We start from the raw sequence: 21,111 nt of genomic DNA on the forward strand, positions 1-21,111 counted from the left end.
ACATATATATATATATATATATATATATATATATATTAATGACTTTTCCAAATCTAATATTTGTATATATTTAAATATGAACTCATGAAATAATTCTTTATCTCAATAGGTCCTTACACGAATTAAAATATATAAGATTTTTTGAAAAAAAAATATGTTTATTCAGTATACAAACAAATACAAATCAAGAATTGATGTTTCAATATTTTAAGATACTGAATAGTATTTAATTAAGATTTTGTGAATTTTTTTTAAAAATATTTGTGGAAAAAATATATTCACTTTATCTACAAGAAAATAAAAAACAAAGTGTTTTGATATTTTAATTTTTTTGAAAACTGAATTTTTATATAATATGCACATACTTTTTCAATTTTGATCTTATCATAATAATTGATTTTACATATAATATAAATATTGATCATTTTATCTACAAGAAAATAAAAAAACAAAGTATTTAAGTATTTTAATCTTTTTTATGACTGAATCCTTATCTAATTTGCACATACTTTGTCAATTTTGACCTTATCATAATAATCAATATAATATTTAATATTGCAACCAATAATTATTTCAAATACTTAAAAAATATTTTGGTATTTCACGTGACTTTATATATAATACTATGAACTCATGATATAATTTTTTACTTCAATAGGTCCTTACACGAATTAAAATATATAAGATTTTTAAAAAATACATGTTTATTCAGTATACAAACAAATAAAAATCAAGAATTTGGTGTTTCAATATTTTAAGAAACTGGATAGTATTTAATTAAGATTTTTTTGAATTTTTTTTAAAAATATTTATGAAAAAAATATTCACTTTATCTACAAGAAAATAAAAAATAAAGTCTTTTGATATTTCAATTTTTTTGAAAACTGAATTTTTATATAATATGCACATATTTTTTCAATTTTGATCTTATCATCATAATCGATTTTACTTATAAATATTGATCACTTTATCTACAAAAAAATAAAAAAAACAAAGTATTTAAGTATTTCAATCTTTTTGGAAACTGAATTCTTATCTAATTTGCACACACTTTGTCAATTTTGACATTATCATAATAATCTATTTTACATATAATATAATATTGATTTACGTTTATGTCCTATAACTAAAATGTTGTTTTTACTTTTATAACCCTATATATTTTTATATGATTTTACTTATAGTGTTAATAAAGGACAACATTGTTATTTCACAATGGTAAAACTTTGACCTTTTATTCACTCTTTTATATAGGTATATATATATATATATATATATATATATATATATATATATATATATTTCATTTTCATAAATTTTTGTACAAATCTTGTATATTTATACAAATTTTTTCATTTTTTATATTTTTATTTTTATTAATATTATATATTTTTAAAGTATTCATGTTATAAAAAATAAAATATTTTTGATACAAAATTCATAATGTAATAATAATATATAATTAAACTCATTTTTTATAGTGTGAATATAAAAAATTAAATAATCAAATAAGGGTATGGTCGTCATTTAGTTAAAAAATTAAACTTGGAAGCAATTATTTTTCAAACACCATGATTGGTACGTTAGAATGGAATAAGAAAGAAATGAAATCAACTTTGGAATGGAATGACAACGGAAATGAAATGATACTTTTATTCCATTCCAATGATTGATATTGAAAAAAATGGAATGGAATTGAATGAAATTGTTTTAATAATCAAATATTTTTAACCAAAAAGAAAAAAATAATTACTACTCATATGTTATTATTATTATTAATATTATTACTATTATTAAATACTAAATTAATAATATTATAAAATTATTTTATTTTATTTCATTTATCTTATATATTAATCGGAATATTTTTTAAAATATTTTTTAATATAATAATATTTTAAGATAATAAAAAAATAATTATTATAATAATAAAAATTCAAAATATAATAATAATTATTATTAGTATTAGTTAAATAATAAAATAAAATAATATATTATATATAATAATAAATATTAGTTTTTTAAACTAATATTTATTAAATAATAATATCGATAGATAAATATATAATAAATCATATTAATAATAATGATATATACGTAATAATAATTATTTATATATAATAGTAAAATAGTTATATAATAATTTGTTGTTTTATATATAAATAATATTAAATATTATTGTTATTATTATATAAGGTTATATTGATAAGAATAAACTAAATATAAAAAAAATTTCTTACAAAAATAAAAAAGGAGAGTGGAAATGACCATTGGAATAGTTATTCCCATTCCCATGTTCATACCAAACATAGGTATGAGGAATGAGATGGGAATGCTCATTCCATTCCCATCTCATTCCTTCATATCAATCATGCCCTAAGCTATAACTTGTATTAACTTTAAACTTCTATTTGCAAACACTCTCTACTTTAGTTTTTCATCAACTTCAAAATAATGTCTACTAAAATAACTTTTAAATAAGTTGAAGCTCTCCAAAACACTCCCTAAATCTAAGTTTGACCAACTACTAATCTCTCGTTGTTAATAATTTTGAAGCATACAGTTAGGTTTATACCTAGCATTACTTTTAATTTAATATTTTTTCCACCTAATTTGATGTATCATGTTGCTATACCTATGTTTACTCGATAAGAACTCTAACGTCATAATATTTGTCATCAAAATAAAAATTCATAAAAAAAAATATTAAAATAAGAACATCAAGTGATCGAGAAATAAAAATTTCACTTGTGCAAATAAAATCTCAACATCACGAATCTCATAAAAAGTGGATAATAGAGAATGAAAAAATAAATAAATGAGAAAATATGTTTAAATTTTTATTTATTTTTCAACTAGAAAATATGTTTAATTGGATTAAGTGCGCGTAAACCTAAAATAAACGACTGGAAGTTTAAGTAAAGAATAATGCGAGACCAAAAGATATGTACATTACCCTGTCAAAAAAAAAGATATGTACATTACAAAAATATAATCCCCAAAAGCAGATAATAAACCCAATTTGTCAAAAGAATTAATCAAAGAAAAAATAAATGTTTGCCCGAATCGCGCCATGAATGGCTAATTTCTATGTAAGGTACGTTACTTTAGGAATTAAATTCCGATTCCATGTTTTTCAGTCAAAAGGTATTCCCCCCTTGAAACATGCTACTATTTTTTACTATTTAAATCATTTTTTAAATGACACTTTATCAGATAATGATAATTAATTAATTAGTCAACGACACGAATCGCCTTTAATTTATTTTTTATATCCGGTCAAAGTACTTTTCTTCTCGACATCATCTATAATTATTAGTCCATTTAGTTTGTTTATTTAATTATTTAGCGCAATTACAGTGTGAATTTTAATAATATTTTAGAGCGGCAGGTTTTAAATTTTCATGAGTATATACTTATTATTATTCAGTCATTAAAATTGTAGTCATGGATTTATATTTCGACCTTAATTAACCATGGTCCATGGTAAACAAATTTGATTAGTTAATAAAAAGTATATATGTCAAAGTTTTATTTGTCTAAAATACTAGTAGTTGGAGCACTTGTTTATGTATTTCTCCATAAGACAAAATTTGTTTCCCAATAAATAAAAATTAGGAGCCGGGAAAAAAAATAAAGAAAAAGAAAATCATTACAATATCGAAACCCAAAATTTCACGGGACAAATCACATGCATGCATACACAATGATACGGTGTATAATATAGTGATTTTAATACTTTACACTATTCTCTCATATTTCATTTATCTGCTTAACTTAATTATAGAATGATTTAGAAAATACATGTTTAACATGCTAAAATAATTGATGTAATATGTTCTAAAAATGTGAATTCACGATAATGCATGGCCCTGCATGCTTTCAACTATGCATTAATTAATTATTTGGCGTTACACTAAAATAGTCAATATATGATCCAATATCCATCCTTTCACATATCTTTTTATTACTATTTAATTTACCATCTACAGATCTACTTATGCACCTTGTGTGAAGGGATATATAACAAATGGACGAGGTGAGGGTGAGGATGTCTTCTTCATTTATGTTCCTGAATCCAACACATGTCATCATCTACGTCTCAATTCCTGTTTTTTCTTATGGAAAACTCATCATTCTCGTAATATGGGGACCAAGTCCTCATCCTCATGATCTCAATACTTGAATTTACTTGAGGATTCCCCATCCTTACGGTAATATAGACTCATTCCGTGTCTAATGCTACATATATATATATATATATATATATATATATATTATCTCGTCACCTCTCATTTTGGGCTATATATGGATGGGACCAAACATCTGTAACATCGGGGCTTCACCTTCCGGACTTTTGTGCATATGTTGGCTGACCACATACTCTTTTTGATAGGTAATATTTGTGTTTGTACGGATATATTTTTGTTGGTCCGAGTGTTTGCCATTTTTTTATCAAAAGATATAGCTGGTGGTAATGGTGCTGATGAGTTATTAAGGTACACACTTTTTTTTAGCACTATAACGCTTTACTCTCGATTATTATTCTTTGAGTAATCATTGACTTGAGCGTCGGAGTGCCTTTGCCGAGAACTCTCCCGGCTCCCCCTGACTTTGTTTTGTGACGTAGTAACAACTCATTGAAGATCTCGACAGAGAACATACAAAGAATTGTTGATACTCCGGACATTGCGGAATCAACTCGTCGGGTCCAAATATTTTTTGGCTACATCAGGTGCAATTCAAATCTCTTAAACACATAGTAATCCAAGCGATATGATTCGATAGTTCTGCCGGCAGTGACAATTATTGTACCTAATAATTTTGATTTATAGCGATTTTGACATAATTCCGAGACAGATCCACTGATTCTCATACCATTCTTTGACTCTTCGTACAGTTTTAACCCAGGATGCATGGCTCGCGACTTGATGACTTTTGACTTCTACCTCACGACTATGATAATTTGCTCTTTCTTTTTATTAGTGTTGGCTTTTGTTAGTTTGTTTTTTAATCTAGCTAGCGCTTTAATGACTCTATATTAATTACTTCAGTGTATGCTTCTTTTATGCTTTCAGATCTGTAGTCACTGAAGGAGATCATGGTCTAGTGCTCTCGTCCTTTAGATTTTATTTGATATTGCTCTATTAATTAATATATATAAATAAATAAGTAGGGATTTGTCAAACCCCATCACTTTGATGATCCTTCCTTAAAAGAAACGGATAAATATATAAATGAAATTGAAACTAATATATAATGTTTGGTTTCCCTTATTAAAGTAAAATAATTTACGAAGATAACTTAATTTATTACCCAAAGTCGAATCCATGAGCAATGAATTGTGGGTTTCACATTAGATTCGCACTGTGTCATATTTGAGATGTGTCATCATAACCTACCAATAATTCTGAACCAATAGTTGATAGGCTTATATCTAAAATATTATCTTATTTAAAATTATCGTACCTAAAGATAAAGTAATATAGTGACGGCACTAACTATCGAATGACTCAAAAAGCAGTGCTTCGAATGAGAACTGCTAATTTTTTTTTTTCTCTCTCTGACTTCATACTATCGTAAATTCGTAATATTGTAACAAGAAAATTAATTTAATCTCTAGTATCATGAAAATAGAATTATAACGATTCGATGTATAGTTTTATAAAAGAATATGTAGATGAGTATTAGTGTGACTGTGTGAGTAGGGTCAAAAACATTTTTTAAGTAAAACGATCTTACATTATATAAAATTTAAATAACTTGTCAATATTATTATATATTTGAATCCATGGTTCTTAATTTTATCAAGTACAAGAATAATTTGCCCACTAAAGCTAGAGGACGAGTGAATGCATATTCTCGTTTCCATTTTGAAGGGTTCAAGTTGATTGGACCGACCGTTGAACATAGCAAATATGTCTTAAGGAAATAAGGAGATCAATCAACCATCCAAAAATATAAAGTAAATACCAACTCCGTCCAAAATATATTAGTTTATTTGTTTTTTTTTTATATAAATTAAGAAAAATATTTTATAAACAAGCTTTCTATTTTATATATCTCTATTTAATTGATCATTCAAAATATCGAATATTTTCCAAGACGTAACTAATAGAAATATATTTTAAAAAACAAGAATATTTTTTACTAAATGTAAAAGTAATTTGAATGTATATTTAGTACAATCGAAAACAAAAAGTAAGTTTATATAACTCGACAGAAAAATTATCTAGTAATATCATTGTTTGGTGAGATGAGGTGATAATAATGATATAAAAATTTAACTTAAATTCTTATTATAATAGAAATCGAGTCAAACACAAGATAAAATTACGATACAGAATCATATGCTTTATTCCAAGTAATTGGAAAAAGTATTCAATGTTTTACTACCTTGAGTCCACCATAAAAAAAAAAGATCTAGTCAAAACTCAAACGCTAAAATTAAACAACATTTTATCAAAAACAGGTCGTACGTGATATGAATAAATCATATATATTTACATTTCCAATATCATGCATTCATTTATAAATCGCCAATCAAACTTTTTGGATAAATGTACGTACGCGCACCTTCAATTTAATGCATTTTCTAATTTTACATGTCACGACTTTCCAACTTTGCTCATCATGAAGTCTTTTACTTTCTGCGTTCAAAATTATATTTTTTATGCTAACTAATAATTCATAATGCATGCAAATAAATATTTAGAAAAGTTTTAAACTGAATTAAACTTTTTTATATGATTTTTTTGATAAAATAAATATTTTTAAATAATGATAAGATGTTAAGAACTTGCAATATATTTGTAACCTGAGTTGAATATGTGTTTTCTGGCGTAGCTAGACCTTTTGGTTTCCGAAACCAAGGAAAAAGAGATGTTTTCAATAAATAGAGACAGAAATAGATGATCATGTTACACTGAACTTTAGAAGTTATAATATATATAAGATCGATCGTTTGTCACTTTACTAAAAGTTATAGTTGGTGGTATAATGATGTAACTTAAATCTATAAACATAGTATAGCAGTTCAAAAGACATGCTTCGATCTATATCTATACAGCCATGACAATTATTGCACTCCAATAATATATATATATACATAAAATTTATAATTAAAATTAAACCTCAAAAGCAATATAAATCACATGCAACCCATTATTAGTAGTCAGTAGAGTCGTCAATTTAGAATCGACCCATGAGATCGATCAACTTACTCTAAAATAATATTAGGCGATTCGAGTTACAATTTTAGCAACTCTTTCGAGGTCAAAATTACATTTTCATCCCGTTTGAGTTACGGGTTGAGACACGATCCATTAAAAAAAATTAAAATTAAAACTTCAAACAATCTATAATTTTCCTACTCCATCCTTAATTCCCAAAGTTCCATCAACTTTCACCATCGCTCAAATCTCCGAGACTCACCACCGTCCTATATGTTCATCGCTCTAGCATTTAGTTTTTCTTCGTTTATACTTCATTTAATAAATTTTTGGTGGGTTAATTCACCTAATCCGAAATAGATAAGATCAAAATTTTTTCAACTCGTCAAATTGACGGGAGGACCAGTAAACCTTTTTGACATCTCTAATTTATTAAAATATTATGCATCACGTATCTTGTAGCAAGTTTTATCACTTTCGTATTAGTATATAAATTCATCCGAAACAAAAATTTATAAAATAATGGGACACTAAAGTCAAATATTCAAATGACCAAAAACCGCATAACATGCAACCGAAAGTTGAATGTAAAAGATTAATATATATTACACATTTTATCCTTTTCTTCTTTGCTAGGGGAATAGTTAAAATTGGTGGGGATGAATTAAATAAAAAATAATAAAAAAATACATCAATTACGGTTATTATGGAGATGTTTTAGGAAATCCAATAAAAAGATACGAAAGAGAAAGATAGCTAAATTATTACCCTAAGTTTTCTTTTAAGAAAATGATACTTGTACGCATTAAGTTACACATTGCAATTTTTTTCACTTTATTTGAAAAAAACTATTTACAGTTATGTAATTTCAAGTATATGTAATCCGATGTGTAATCCTCAATGTACTATTTACAAAATATATTAAAAATAATTATGTAATTTTAAATATAATATGTAATCCAATATGTAACCCTCAATATAACCGTCAGACCTCAGTGTACATGTAACATCGCTCGTTCTTTTTATAAAAGGTAGCTGAAGATAAATGAAGTGTTGAGGAATCTCATAATTTCCTGCACTTGTTCTTAGCTTCTTCCACTAATATAATTCTGGTGATCTCTCGCGGCCGGCGCCATGTTCAAATCCTCGGAGCTCCCAGATTGTACGTACGTAAACCAGCCAACGTTGATCTCCCCGAAAATCCCGACTCCCAATCACACCCTTTACCTCTCCAATCTCGACGATCAAAAGTTCCTCCGATTCTCCATCAAATACCTCTATCTTTTCCGGAAATCCGTCCCCGCAGAAACCCTGAAAACTTCCCTCTCCAGGGTTCTCGTGGAGTACTATCCATTGGCCGGGAGGCTCAGGAAAGCCGACGAGAGCCATGATCGTAAGCTGGAAGTCCACTGCAATGGAGAAGGCGCTGTTTTCGCAGAAGCAGCCATGGATTTGAGCGCCGACGATTTTCTTGAAATGGCGAGGAAGCCCAACAAATCCTTCAGGAAATTGTTGTACAGAGTCGAAGCGTCGGGTTTCTTGGATGTTCCTCCTTTGATCGTTCAGGTCAGATTTCAGATCATGAAACCTTCAGAGTTTCTCATCAAGATCTTTTTTTTTTTTAGATCCCTATTGAATTTCAAAACAATATTTCAAACCCAAGATTTATATATACTCTATCAAGCATGCCTGTAATGATGAATAATATATATGTTTAGATACTACATAACACATTAGTTTATAACTACAAGGGTTCAACATATTTTTACGGTATTTATAACTATTTAATTTTTCAGTCGTCTTGGAATAAATAAGGATCAGGTCATGCAACTGAAACTAATGTCAAAATTTTGTTAAAAAAAAATTAAGAAGTTTTTTTAAAAGCTCCATCAAACACTATTTAGATAGTGTTTGCAACCTATTATGAAGATTTTTTTTACAAATTTGTTAAGAAAATATCCATAATCACTTCTTTTTAGAGATTGCAAACACTACCTTAAACATCTCATCTCATTCACCGAAGAAAGAAGACTCCAACGAATAATACATGCATCATTTTAATATCTACACATTAAAAAGTCGACAGATTTTAACAAATATGGTCCTGGAATTCCTTTTCTTTTGAAAAATATAATGATGATTTCCGGTTGTATATTATTATTAAATATGGCATATTGTTAATTAATAAATAATATAAAATAAGGCCTCTCTGTCAATCGTAATCCTGGGTGGTGACGTATCGGAGGCAACATGTGTTTCCTCGGCCACATACTGTGAGCTCAAACAATAACCATTCAAAAGGTGCATGTTCCCAAAAGGCAACATTTTTAATCCATTATTTGTAAACCCAAAATGGATATCAAATCTATTTTATTTCGATTATATCAATCCCTACTTATAAATCTATATAATTATATACTATATACATCAAATATTTTTATATACTATATAGATCAAATATTTTATATGCGAGATGATTTTATGGATCTATATATATTATAAAATTAAAAATTAATACTTTTATACACGTCATAAGTTTGTCGGCGCCTTTTTTTTCTTAAGTTATTTTCATTGGCCCATCTTTTTATTTTCCGCATTTACCCCCAAATAGGCGTAAATTTACCCTTCCACTGTTACAGGTGACGCATCTACGAGGTGAAGGAATGATTCTATGTACTGCAATCAATCACTGCTTATGTGATGGGATTGGTTCGTCCCAATTTTTACATGCTTGGGCCCACTTCACAACCCAATTTAACCACTCGAATTTACCAATTTTACCTTATCATTACCGCCACGTGATGAAACCGGGAGGCAATCCACAAACAGTAACTTTTTCCCATCCGGTGTTCACCAAAATCACCCACGATCCCCATAATGCCCTCAACCTCAACAAGTATTTACAGTCCCTGCCACTCGTGGCCTCTTCCACGACATTTTCGTCCTCACAAATTCTTCACCTCAAGAGACAATGTGTCCCCTCCGTGAAATGTACAACCTTCGAGGTTTTGGCCTCCCATACTTGGCGTTGTTGGGTTAAATCGCTAGATTTAACTCGTTTCATCTCGGTTAAATTGTTGTTTTCCGTTAACATTAGGAAAAAATTGATGAACGACATGCCGGACGGATATTATGGGAATGGATTCGTGTTGGCTTGTGCGGAGGCCAGGGTTAAGGATTTGATCGTACCTAACTTGCATGACGTTGTGAAATCGGTGCAGCACGCGAAGTCATTAGTAAATGATGAATATGTACAATCTACGGTCGATATGTTGGAAGATGGTTCGGTCGCGACTGATCTTTCCGCGAGTTTGGTGATATCACAATGGTCCAAGTTAGGGTTGGAGGATGTGAATTTTGGACAAGGAAAGCCAATGCACATGGGACCTGTAGTCAGCGATATTTACTGTTTATTTTTACCTGTTATCGGAGATTTTGATGCCATTACAGTGCTAGTGTCGATCCCAAAATCAATGATTGATAAATTTGAATACTACATGACGGAGGCATTTGAGATAGTGGAAAATGGAGATGCTAAGAGTAAGTGCGGGGCTGAGAACTTGCAAATGGTGTGTGTTTAGAAATATAGAATTAATTGTGAGTACATGTAGTTACAATTTGGACAATGGAAAGCATATTCATGAGCAACAACTTATGTACCCATGCTGAAATCTGAATGAATCATGCATTTCTTATATAATATATTTTCGTGTATTCTTGTTCGATCCATATATTGGTTATGAAATGGTAAAGGCTGAGTGTGTGTGTGTATTGTCTTCCCTAATTGCATGTTGATAAACATATAAAATATTGATAAAATACGGGGTTAACTAACCGTACGATAGCAAATAAGTCTGACGTAAATACGTAATTATACGAACTTTTTTTTTTATTTAAAAAATAAACTTTAGATATATTACTTAATATAATATATAGCTTCATTTTGTAACACCTCGTCGATTGTATCCATTGTGCGCTTCATAGATGATGGACTTGGAGCCGGATAAAGTATATGTATTGATGAAAATGGATATATATTGAAACATGATGTTGGGTCCGAAAATGTAAACAATCTTGATTTTGATGATAACAAAAATTGTTATAGTGTTTTTAACATATTTACTTAAGTGCGTAGTTCATATATCACACTTTGGAAGTGATAAGATGCTGAAACAAATTTCCAGCACACCTTAGTTTCTAGTGAAATGAATTGTTTTGATGATATCTCATAGCCCGATGATCCAAATGACCAGAAGCCAAAATCATTTAACAACCAACTTAAAAAAATTTCAAGTCATATTTCAGATCAGTTGGACTAAATCAGATGTTATCTAGATCAAACTGCTATCTAAAAATTGAACTGGAAGTGAAAAAGATGAGCTTAAAACAGACATCAGTAAAGCTTGAGCACTTCTGGAATTTTGGCCATATCTTGTAGTTCGATTATCTAAATAGAACTATTCAGTATGCGTTTCGAAGATAAGACAATTCACTACAAATAATATTCAGAATTCAAAGTCTGAATTGGGGAATAAGGAGCTGATAAACTGCATTGAAGTATCTAGTTCTGCAATGAAATGCATAATTTCTGATATAGATTAGTATTTTGAGCATATCTCTCTCATACAAACTTCGAATTGAGTGATTCTTAATGCATTGGAAAGACAAGATAAAGGGCTACAAATTTTATGTTCATCACTTTTCTCAGAAGTTAATGAATCAAGAGATATAAGCACGAAACTTGACTACTGAAAAGAGCAGTGCTGGAATATGAAGTGTTGAAAAGCAGTAGACTCCGAAATGCAACAAAATCCGAACCAATAGCCGATGCAACTAGTAGAAAACCAGTAGCTACTGCACTAGTAGAGCCCAAAATCATCAAAAGATGAGGAAAGTGGCCAGAAACGTGAATATGATCATTTCAATGACAGAAACAGTACAAAATCATTACTAACGGTCATATTCTTGTTTCTAACGTATATATCTCTCTTGGACGCTATAAATACAACATCATTAAGCAAATCAAAGAGAGAAGAAGGGCGTCTAAACAGATTCATCAGTTAGTTGAGAGCTTGTCTTAGGTGTGAAGAACAAAACAGAATTCTTGACCTTTCACGGTCAAGTTCTTCACACTCCAACTCACCCACACAAAAAATAGAGATGTATTTCATAGAATAGTTGAGTACTGAGAGTTTTTGCACAAAGACATTAAAGAATATGTAATCTTTGTATTTGATTGTTAGTCTTGTTGTCCCAACCATAGTTGAGAGATTCTAGGAATTCCGATTTAGGCGATGGGTAAGTCTTAAAGTTGGACTAGGTTGTTACAAAGAGTTGTAAAACCAAAGTCTTCTTGTGAAATCCTTTCGAAAATTGAAGAAGGGGTGACGTAGGAGTGGTTGAGTCTCCGAACACCCATAAACAATTTCGTATCTCTTTACTTCATCGCATTTACTTCTTGTTGCTGTTTTTTGGATGATTTGTTGAAGTATTTATATATTCTTTTAATAAATACCAAAATGTCGCATAGAAAGTGTTTGATAAAATGCTTTAACCAAACTGTTATTATCATTTCAACTTGCATTATTTTCAAACGATTTCTAAATGTTTAATCGGTTTCTACGAAGGATTATTTTGAGTTTCTTCCGCTTGGTTTGAAAATCAAACTCGATTTAATTTATCGGTGCTCGGTTCATTTTTTGAACATTTTAAGAACGAGCTATTGTAGCTCTAAAATATTTTTAGGTGTGTATTCACCCCTTCCCTCCACATATTTTCGATCCTAACACATGATATTTCAGATGTCCTCATGCACGAAAGGGAAATTTAAATTCTTAATGTTTTTTCTTGTAATTTCTACTGAATTTTACAAAAAAAATGCATGATTTTTTCATGATCAGTACTGTTTTCTTAACCGAACTGATAATCAAACCGATAAATCTTGACAAATGGTCCAACAAGTTCCATCGGACGGTCGAACCAGAATTTTGTTTTATTATACAAAATAATAGTATAATATAATAATTGATAAATTTTAAATTTTAAAAATCTTAAATATGTGTATATATATTATAAAAAATATATATTACCAAAGTACAACAATTTATATATAATCACAGCATCCAATATAATTTTTTAATATATTAATAAAAAATAAAAATAATATTAAATATTATTTTAAAAATTTAACTAAAACCAAATAATCATGTATATAAAAAATAAAAATTTAAAATTTAAATATAGGAAATAATTTTTTTTTTGGAAAAGATATACTAAGCAATTAAATTTTTTTAAAAAAATTAAAAAAAGTTTTCTTAAAAAAAAATTATAAAAAAATTAGGTGAATCGGTTGAACCGGTTTAGTGATGTCAATCCCACAAGTCCTTGATCAGGTTTTATCAATTCCGATTTCCGAATGAGTTAACTGGAAAAACAATTTTTGAGCTTACTCCGGACGAGACTCGTGATCGGTTCGCGTTCGAATCGGCCGGTCCAGTCGATTTTAAAAACATTGGTTATGATTATTAGGTTTATTATCTGTTTGGCATACAAAAATTACAAGAATATATTTTATTGATATTTTATGTTTTCAAATTTCAATTTTAAACATATATCTTCTAATTTTTGGGACATTAATAATTTTTCATAGGGTAATGATGTGATGCTACACAAGTCAATGCCGCATTGAGAAAATGAACAAGAAATTTTAAAAAATAAAGATATCAAACTAATATAAAAGATGAAAAACATCGAAAAATAGAAAGAAAAAAAAAATAAAACACATATAACTAAAAATACAAATAAATATATAATCTTCAACAATATTATTATAATTAATTATGAATTATAAATGTACGTTCAACTATATATGTCTTAGGACAATCAATTAAAATCAAACTTCATACACATTCTTTAAATGAATACCAAGGTTTTCCACCCCTTCAACGGATATCTTTAAAATAATGAGATGATATATACCCTTTGGGGAAATGGAACCAGTTCAAAAGAATGCTTAGTCACATAAATGATTATTGAAATCAGAAGTACTATGCTTCTTTTTCTTTTTCTTTTTTAAATGAAAATCAGAAGTATGCTTTTGTACAATGATGATGCCATGTAAAAAAACACCAATCGGGACAATGAAATACGTACATTCATCAAAATAAGCACCACTTTCCCACCCCAATCATCACATCATAGTCCTCGATAACATTGTTTTTTTCTCCTAGTGCCCCTTTACTTCACTAGTTGATAATTTGCACGTCTCTTCTCATCATTCAAACTCTTACTCGATTCTCATTCGTCCCGAGGTTAAATAAATCCCCTCATCATTGACTTCATCGAAACGTTACGGTTCAACAATCTCACGTTACTGAGACTCGATTCGACGCATTAAAAACATATTAGTTTTATGTTAAAATTATTATTTTTTACTATATATGTAGATCAAATCAATCCGTTTCATGAATATAATAACATGAAACATGTTCACACTTATAATATATTCAATAAACATTCTTCACAAGTGTTTCCGAGACTGATGATCCTGTTAATATTCTTTGAATTATTTATGGTCTCATAACTCATTAAATTTGATCTTTAACATAATGATTTGAAATTTTTCGATTTTCTCTCTTTTGCACTACTCGACGCCACATAAACTAAATATGGCGAAAACTGAAAAAAGAACTTATAATTAAAAAAGTCAAAACCTACCAATTTTATGTATAATTTTCTCTAATAAATATGTAAAAATTATATTATATAAAATGCTCATTTTTAATCTTATAAATACTTTAAATGTGGTATTTATCATCCACTAGCTATAGTTAGCTAGATAGACCACTACTTTATAGATCCACATGAAAATAACATATCTAGAGTTTTAGATATGTGAGACCGACTTTAGTGGGTCTAAAAGTACGCATGCTTACATTATTCTTTTTCATTGATATGTAAATTCTTCAAGTCTTTAGGATTATTTAATATGGAAATTGAGCGTGGAGCATGTCTCTGAAATTAAAGATTTTGTGTGGCAAGTTTGCGAAGCAACAATATCTGATATGAATTCTTCTCGTGATTTTATCTGCAACTTTGTTTATGTCGCTACCTCTCACATGCGTATGCTTGGCAAAATGAAATTGGAATCAAATACGAATAGGATGCATTTTGTTCCTTGCATTTCTTAAAACAAATATATTACTCAATCATATAATGATTTTGAGTAGAATAATGTCTGTCATAAAGTTATTTTTAAATCGTTGAAAGAATTTGTGGGACTCAATTTTATATCAATTTGTTTTCCTGTCGATATGCTATTATCAACTATAGTGAAACCAATAAGTAGTTAGTAACTTAGTAGACCCGTCAAAATGAACTATATTTGTGTAGTCATGTAAAATAAATGGATTAAGTTTGCAATTTTCGAGCCATCAAAATGACAGTACGAAACGGAGTTGAAACTTTCAAAACATGCTACGCCACAAGGATGAGTTACAGTCTTGCGCGCAATGGCAGAGCTAGGGGTGTTCAAACTTCGGATAAAATCGAAAAAATCGAAAATCCAAACCGGAAAAACCAAACACCGAACCGAACCGAAAACCGAAATTTGAAATTTGGATATAAATGTTAAAACCGAAATTTATTTGGTTCGATTTCGGATTATATATCTCAAAACCGAACCGACCGAAAAACCGAAATTTTATTAAATTAATAATTTTATTTATATAATTTTTTATATTATATATTTTATGAGATGATACCTAGTGAATAAAGAATTATTTTTAATAATTTTTAGTTCATTGTTGTTTATTTAAGTCATTTAGACTTTGAATTTAAATATTTTACAAAAAAATCATTTAAAAGATAACATATTATATTTTAAAATATATTTATAATATTAATTAAAATAATTATATCAAAACCGAAATAACCGACCAAAATAACCGAACCGATTTAGTAAAAAACCGAACCGAACCGAACCGAAAGAAAATGGTTCGGATATCGGATTATATATTTCTAAAACCGAAAATCGGAAAAACCGAAATAAAAAACCAAAAATCGGACCGAACCGACCGATGAACACCCCTAGGCAGAGCCAGTAGGGATGGCAATGAGGCGGGATGAAGACCCCATCCTCGTCCTCAAATTCAAACCATATCCCCATCCCCGCCCCAATCCCCATAATTTCTTATCGGGGATTCCCCATCCCCATCCCCGCGAGGACCAAGTCTCCATTCCTGTCCCCATACCCGAGAATATATATATAATTAATAAATTTATTATATAAGAATAAAAAAATTATTATTCAATTTTATGATAAAATACATAAAATATTTTGGGTAAAATTGTGATTATAATATTAAATTTTAAAATTAATCAAAATATTTTAAATAATTTTTTTTAAATAAATACTATATATCAAAAATTTATTAAGAATATATTTGTTTTCTAAATTTATCAAAATAAATAAGAAAATATACATAGATTAATATTAATAATTTATATGTCTACGTAATATGAAAAAAAAAATTGATACATAAAAAAATATATAAAATAAAGACTAAAAATACTTTTAATTTTAATATTTATAAAATTTTAGATTTAGTAAAATTTGATAAATAAAATATTTGTACACTTCATTATCATTATCATTATCACATTATTATTATTATTATTATTATTATTATTATTATTATTATTATTATCATCATCGAGACGGGTTTGAGGATGAGGATAACATCCTCACACATGCCCCAATATGTTGCGGGGATTTTTTAAAATCCCCGAACCCGAACTCATACCCGAAAAATTCTCCCCCGAACCTGTCTCGTTTCGGATTTTCCCCGCGGGGACCCGAACTCTTAGGAAAAATTGTCATCCCTAGGAGCCAGGATTTCAACTCTACCCTGTCTACAATATTCACTCATATTATTCGTCTAAAATTTGAGAATGTTTACACTCTCTGTCGGTCTTTTTTTTTTCTAAGTTGGTCATCTTTTTGGATTGTGTTGAACTCCTTTTGTCTTAAAAATTGGGTAACTGAGCTCATGCATGGTTTGTTGCAATAGTACATTAATTAATAATAAAATATAATATATATACACGAATCAATAAAAATCAATACATTAATATATAATACCTTCCAAAACTTGAAGTCCAGAATATTTTTTACGTAAAAACATTCAGTATTAATTTTAAATTATTTTAAAACATTTTTTTATAAGAAAATTTAGTTAAAGTAAATTAAATCCAATATTATAATTATGAACTAAAAGAAATAAAATAAAATAATTATTTATTAAAATAGAATACAATGATTTTAATTATTTATTAAAAATAAAATAATGGTTTCAATTTATATCTATCAAATAATTAAATGAGCATTAATTATTTTCTAAATAATAACCATTTTTCAACATTAGATTGATAAATTTTAATATTAATCATAAACAAAGGAAAAAAAACAAAAGAAAATGAATATTTTATCTTATTAAGTTGTTTGTTGACCTTATTTAATTAATAACAACAAAAAGAATATGAAACAAAAAAATATTCTCTCTCAATCACAATTCATATGTATCTTTCATACAAATTCTTATCCATTTACGTATAAAAATAACAAATGCGAACATAAAAACCTATTTTTCTTTATCCCACTCTGTTTTATGGGTTGCAATGAACTTTTTTTATTTTTGAAATTGAAATTAGGTTAGGAGCTATTAATAAATTAGACTCGTACTTGATTGATCAATTTTTTTTTTTAATTTAGCCCACTTTGTTTATGGGTTAAGTTGGACTCTTTTATTTTTGAAATTGAGTTGCCCGAACTATTAATAAATTATACTCACCCCCAAAATCTAACTCAAGAGAGGAGATTTGTCTAATTTTATATATTAAACTTTCAGACTATTTAGTCAACCGATGTGAGACAAACTAACATAACAACACGTATACATTAAAGAAATAGATGCACATTTGCATGTGATGATTTTTGTATATATTAAAAGAGACACTGATGAGAGACCATTTTCATTGTTTGCGTCGATATTTGATCTCTCCAAGAAATCGATGAAATATTCTAGGATATTTAAGTAGCACACATGCGTATACAATTCTATATTATGCTATATCGAGTAAAATATCATACCTCAGACCGAATAATTATATTAGATTCAAAAATTAAATTTTGACCATATTTATTCTGAGCTGAATTCTGCAGACGGCCCATTGGGCTGATAGATGCAAATGTTATCTTGAAAAGGGCCGAATATATAGACAGTAAGTAAGATGGGTTTTGATTTTGAACTTTGAAGGGAATATGATATGGGTCGGATCCTAAACTGGACTGGAATGGAGAAACCCATGAAATTTTTATGTAGATAGACACTCGTAATTACAATTTATTTGGATTTACAATAATCAAGGGACTAAATTAATATGTTGTATTATAAAAATAACATTTTGAATTGGATCCGCATTCAAATTTTGCTACTACTTATATTCTAATTTTCCAGATTCGGATGATAAATGTTGGTTTCGGTTTAGATTCCATGTGCGCACATATAAATTTGAAGCTATCCTGTGGTGCTACACCAACTCTCTATCTAAAAGAGAATATTTAATAATATATATTAGATTCAATGAAAAAATGATGGACTCCACATATTGATTAATGCCAACATTTAGATGGATGCTATGGGTTGCATCTCATTTCTCCATACACCTTAAGTTTGTTTATTTGTGATTTGGTCTTTTGTGTCATCAACTTTCAATTTTAATATGTTATTTTTGTTTGCGATTTTAATCATGTTTCCTTTTCATGTTGATGTGCATGGCGGAGCCAGCCTTGGTCCAGTGTGGGCAAAACAGTGTGGGCTTTTGCCCAAACTGGACCCAAAATAATTAATACATACACACACACACACATACACAGACATTATCTATATTATATTATTAAACTTGAGACATTTTAATGTCGTAGTCCGTTATCGCAATGTTAAAGTTACTGATAAGTTCATAATATTTATATTTTAAATATCATATCTCTCGTGTTTTTTTTAATCTTTTGCATATGTTAATTTATGCATTTTTGTCGTGTTTTGTAATTGGAGGAATTTTGATGATCTTGGACAAAAATTGGGCTAAAAAGTTGAATTCTATTACATTTGGAGTTTTGACTGGCTAAATCGGTGTGATATAAATCTACTGGCAAGCGTACCAGGTCAAGTAATAGTAAAGTGGACTGAGAGTCCAAGTATCGATCCCACATGGACTGTTGTCAATTCTCAAGAATTAATTATTTTACTTAATCTAGACAAAATAATAAAAAACAATTTGATTTAAATAAAATAAGAAAATAAAATAAAAACTACTTAAGAAATAAGAATAAAAATAACTGAAGATAAAAATAATTAAAACAAAGACAACCAAAATACACGTAGGTACCGAACAAATCATGTAACATGTAGTCGATTCAGGACTCAGATTTAATCTTAATTCACGAAAATTCTCCTAATTTGTTCAAAGGACTATTTCTAGAACAATCAAATCTATTCAAATATTGATGAACTAATCTTTCGTAATTCTAATCAAATTTGAATGCATTAAATATTTATGAAAATTCAGTTTACACCAAAACCGCACACTGAAACCGAATTCTATTTCTAGTCAGTTTTACAATATGTTGATTATCAAAGTGATTGAAATCAATACCTCCTCTGTCGACTTGGAATCGATTAACATGCAAGCAAACAGTTGATCAGGCTATTCACAAAACAAATATAAATACGACAATCAATAAAATAAAATCAAGTCTGAAAAATCCCAAACAAACATCCAAGTTTTCTACATGAATTTGTTCGGCCCAATCACGCCATCTTGGTTGAAAACAAACTACTCAATAATTGAAACTATGATTCAATAAATAAAAATAAAGAAGAACAGAATAAGAAAAAAGTGTAGAAATCTTCTCCCAATCTTTGAAGGTCGCCTCCCTTGTGTTGTCTGTGTTCGGAACCCCTCTTTCTGATGCAAAAATCGGTATTTAAGAATCCAAGGATCTCTAAAAGATAGCCTCCTTTTCGACCAAGAGTTTCCAAATATATGAAATCTGCACGCCACGCTCGCTCGAGAGAGAACAGGTCTCGCTCGAGCGAGCAACTCTCTGTCTCGGAAGATTTTTGGCAAGTCTGGCTCGCTCGAGCGAGTGGATTTTTCTGCTCCGCGCGACGATTTTTGAAAAATTCATATCTTAAGTTTTAGCCGTCGGAGCAAGTTGAAATTTGGACAGCAGCTTTAAAACATCTTAAACTTCATTGTGAACAGTGGAGATTGGATTTGGATCTCTCTAAAATTAAATATGATTTTTCGATCAAGGCTGTTCCGTAATTCACTATTCAAAAATCTATTTTCCTACAAAATTAACCTGGAGAGTGTAATACACATACATGAACTAAAACACATAAAAATAAATGAAGCAATATGAATGCACATAAAATTATACATAAAAATATCACAAACTAATGCATACAAAATGCACTTATCAACTACCCTCATACTTAAATCTTGCTCGCCCTCGAGTAAGACATGCAAAAATAACATGCAAACAAAAACATAAGTGAGGACGAATCATGAATGTGCACAACCTCCGAGAAGTTCAATCACAAAACAAAATCACACACGCTCTCAACTTTTCATAATACACCTTCGGTTTAACGTGAACGTATGTGTGTGAACTGTCATTCCAGTTTCATAAAACTTAGACAAAATTCATCTCAAAACTGCTTAGCGACCTATGACAAATCAGTGCAAGTTTCACTCTTCAAGTGTTCATTCCTTTCAACGACCTCTAGATTAAACCCACCTCCCTTGAGATAATGAATTACACACCTCCGGATTTTTCACTTGGTATTGATTTTGCCCCAATAATTACCCGCTG

At 29.0% G+C, this 21,111-nt stretch overlaps 1 protein-coding gene across 1 annotated transcript; it reads left to right on the forward strand.

The window, feature by feature from the left end:
- Nucleotides 1-8,287: 8,287 nt before the first annotated feature.
- LOC140866797 (alcohol acyltransferase 9-like) lies at nt 8,288-10,753 on the forward strand. The gene is made up of 2 exons (XM_073271846.1): nt 8,288-8,738; nt 9,812-10,753. Exons 1-2 carry the CDS (start codon nt 8,307-8,309, stop codon nt 10,751-10,753), a joined length of 1,374 nt encoding a protein of 457 aa, XP_073127947.1. The 5' UTR covers nt 8,288-8,306.
- Nucleotides 10,754-21,111: the final 10,358 nt, after the last annotated feature.

Source organism: Henckelia pumila, chromosome 4 (assembly GCF_033568475.1).
Source record: "Henckelia pumila isolate YLH828 chromosome 4, ASM3356847v2, whole genome shotgun sequence".
Lineage (NCBI taxonomy): Eukaryota > Viridiplantae > Streptophyta > Magnoliopsida > Lamiales > Gesneriaceae > Henckelia > Henckelia pumila.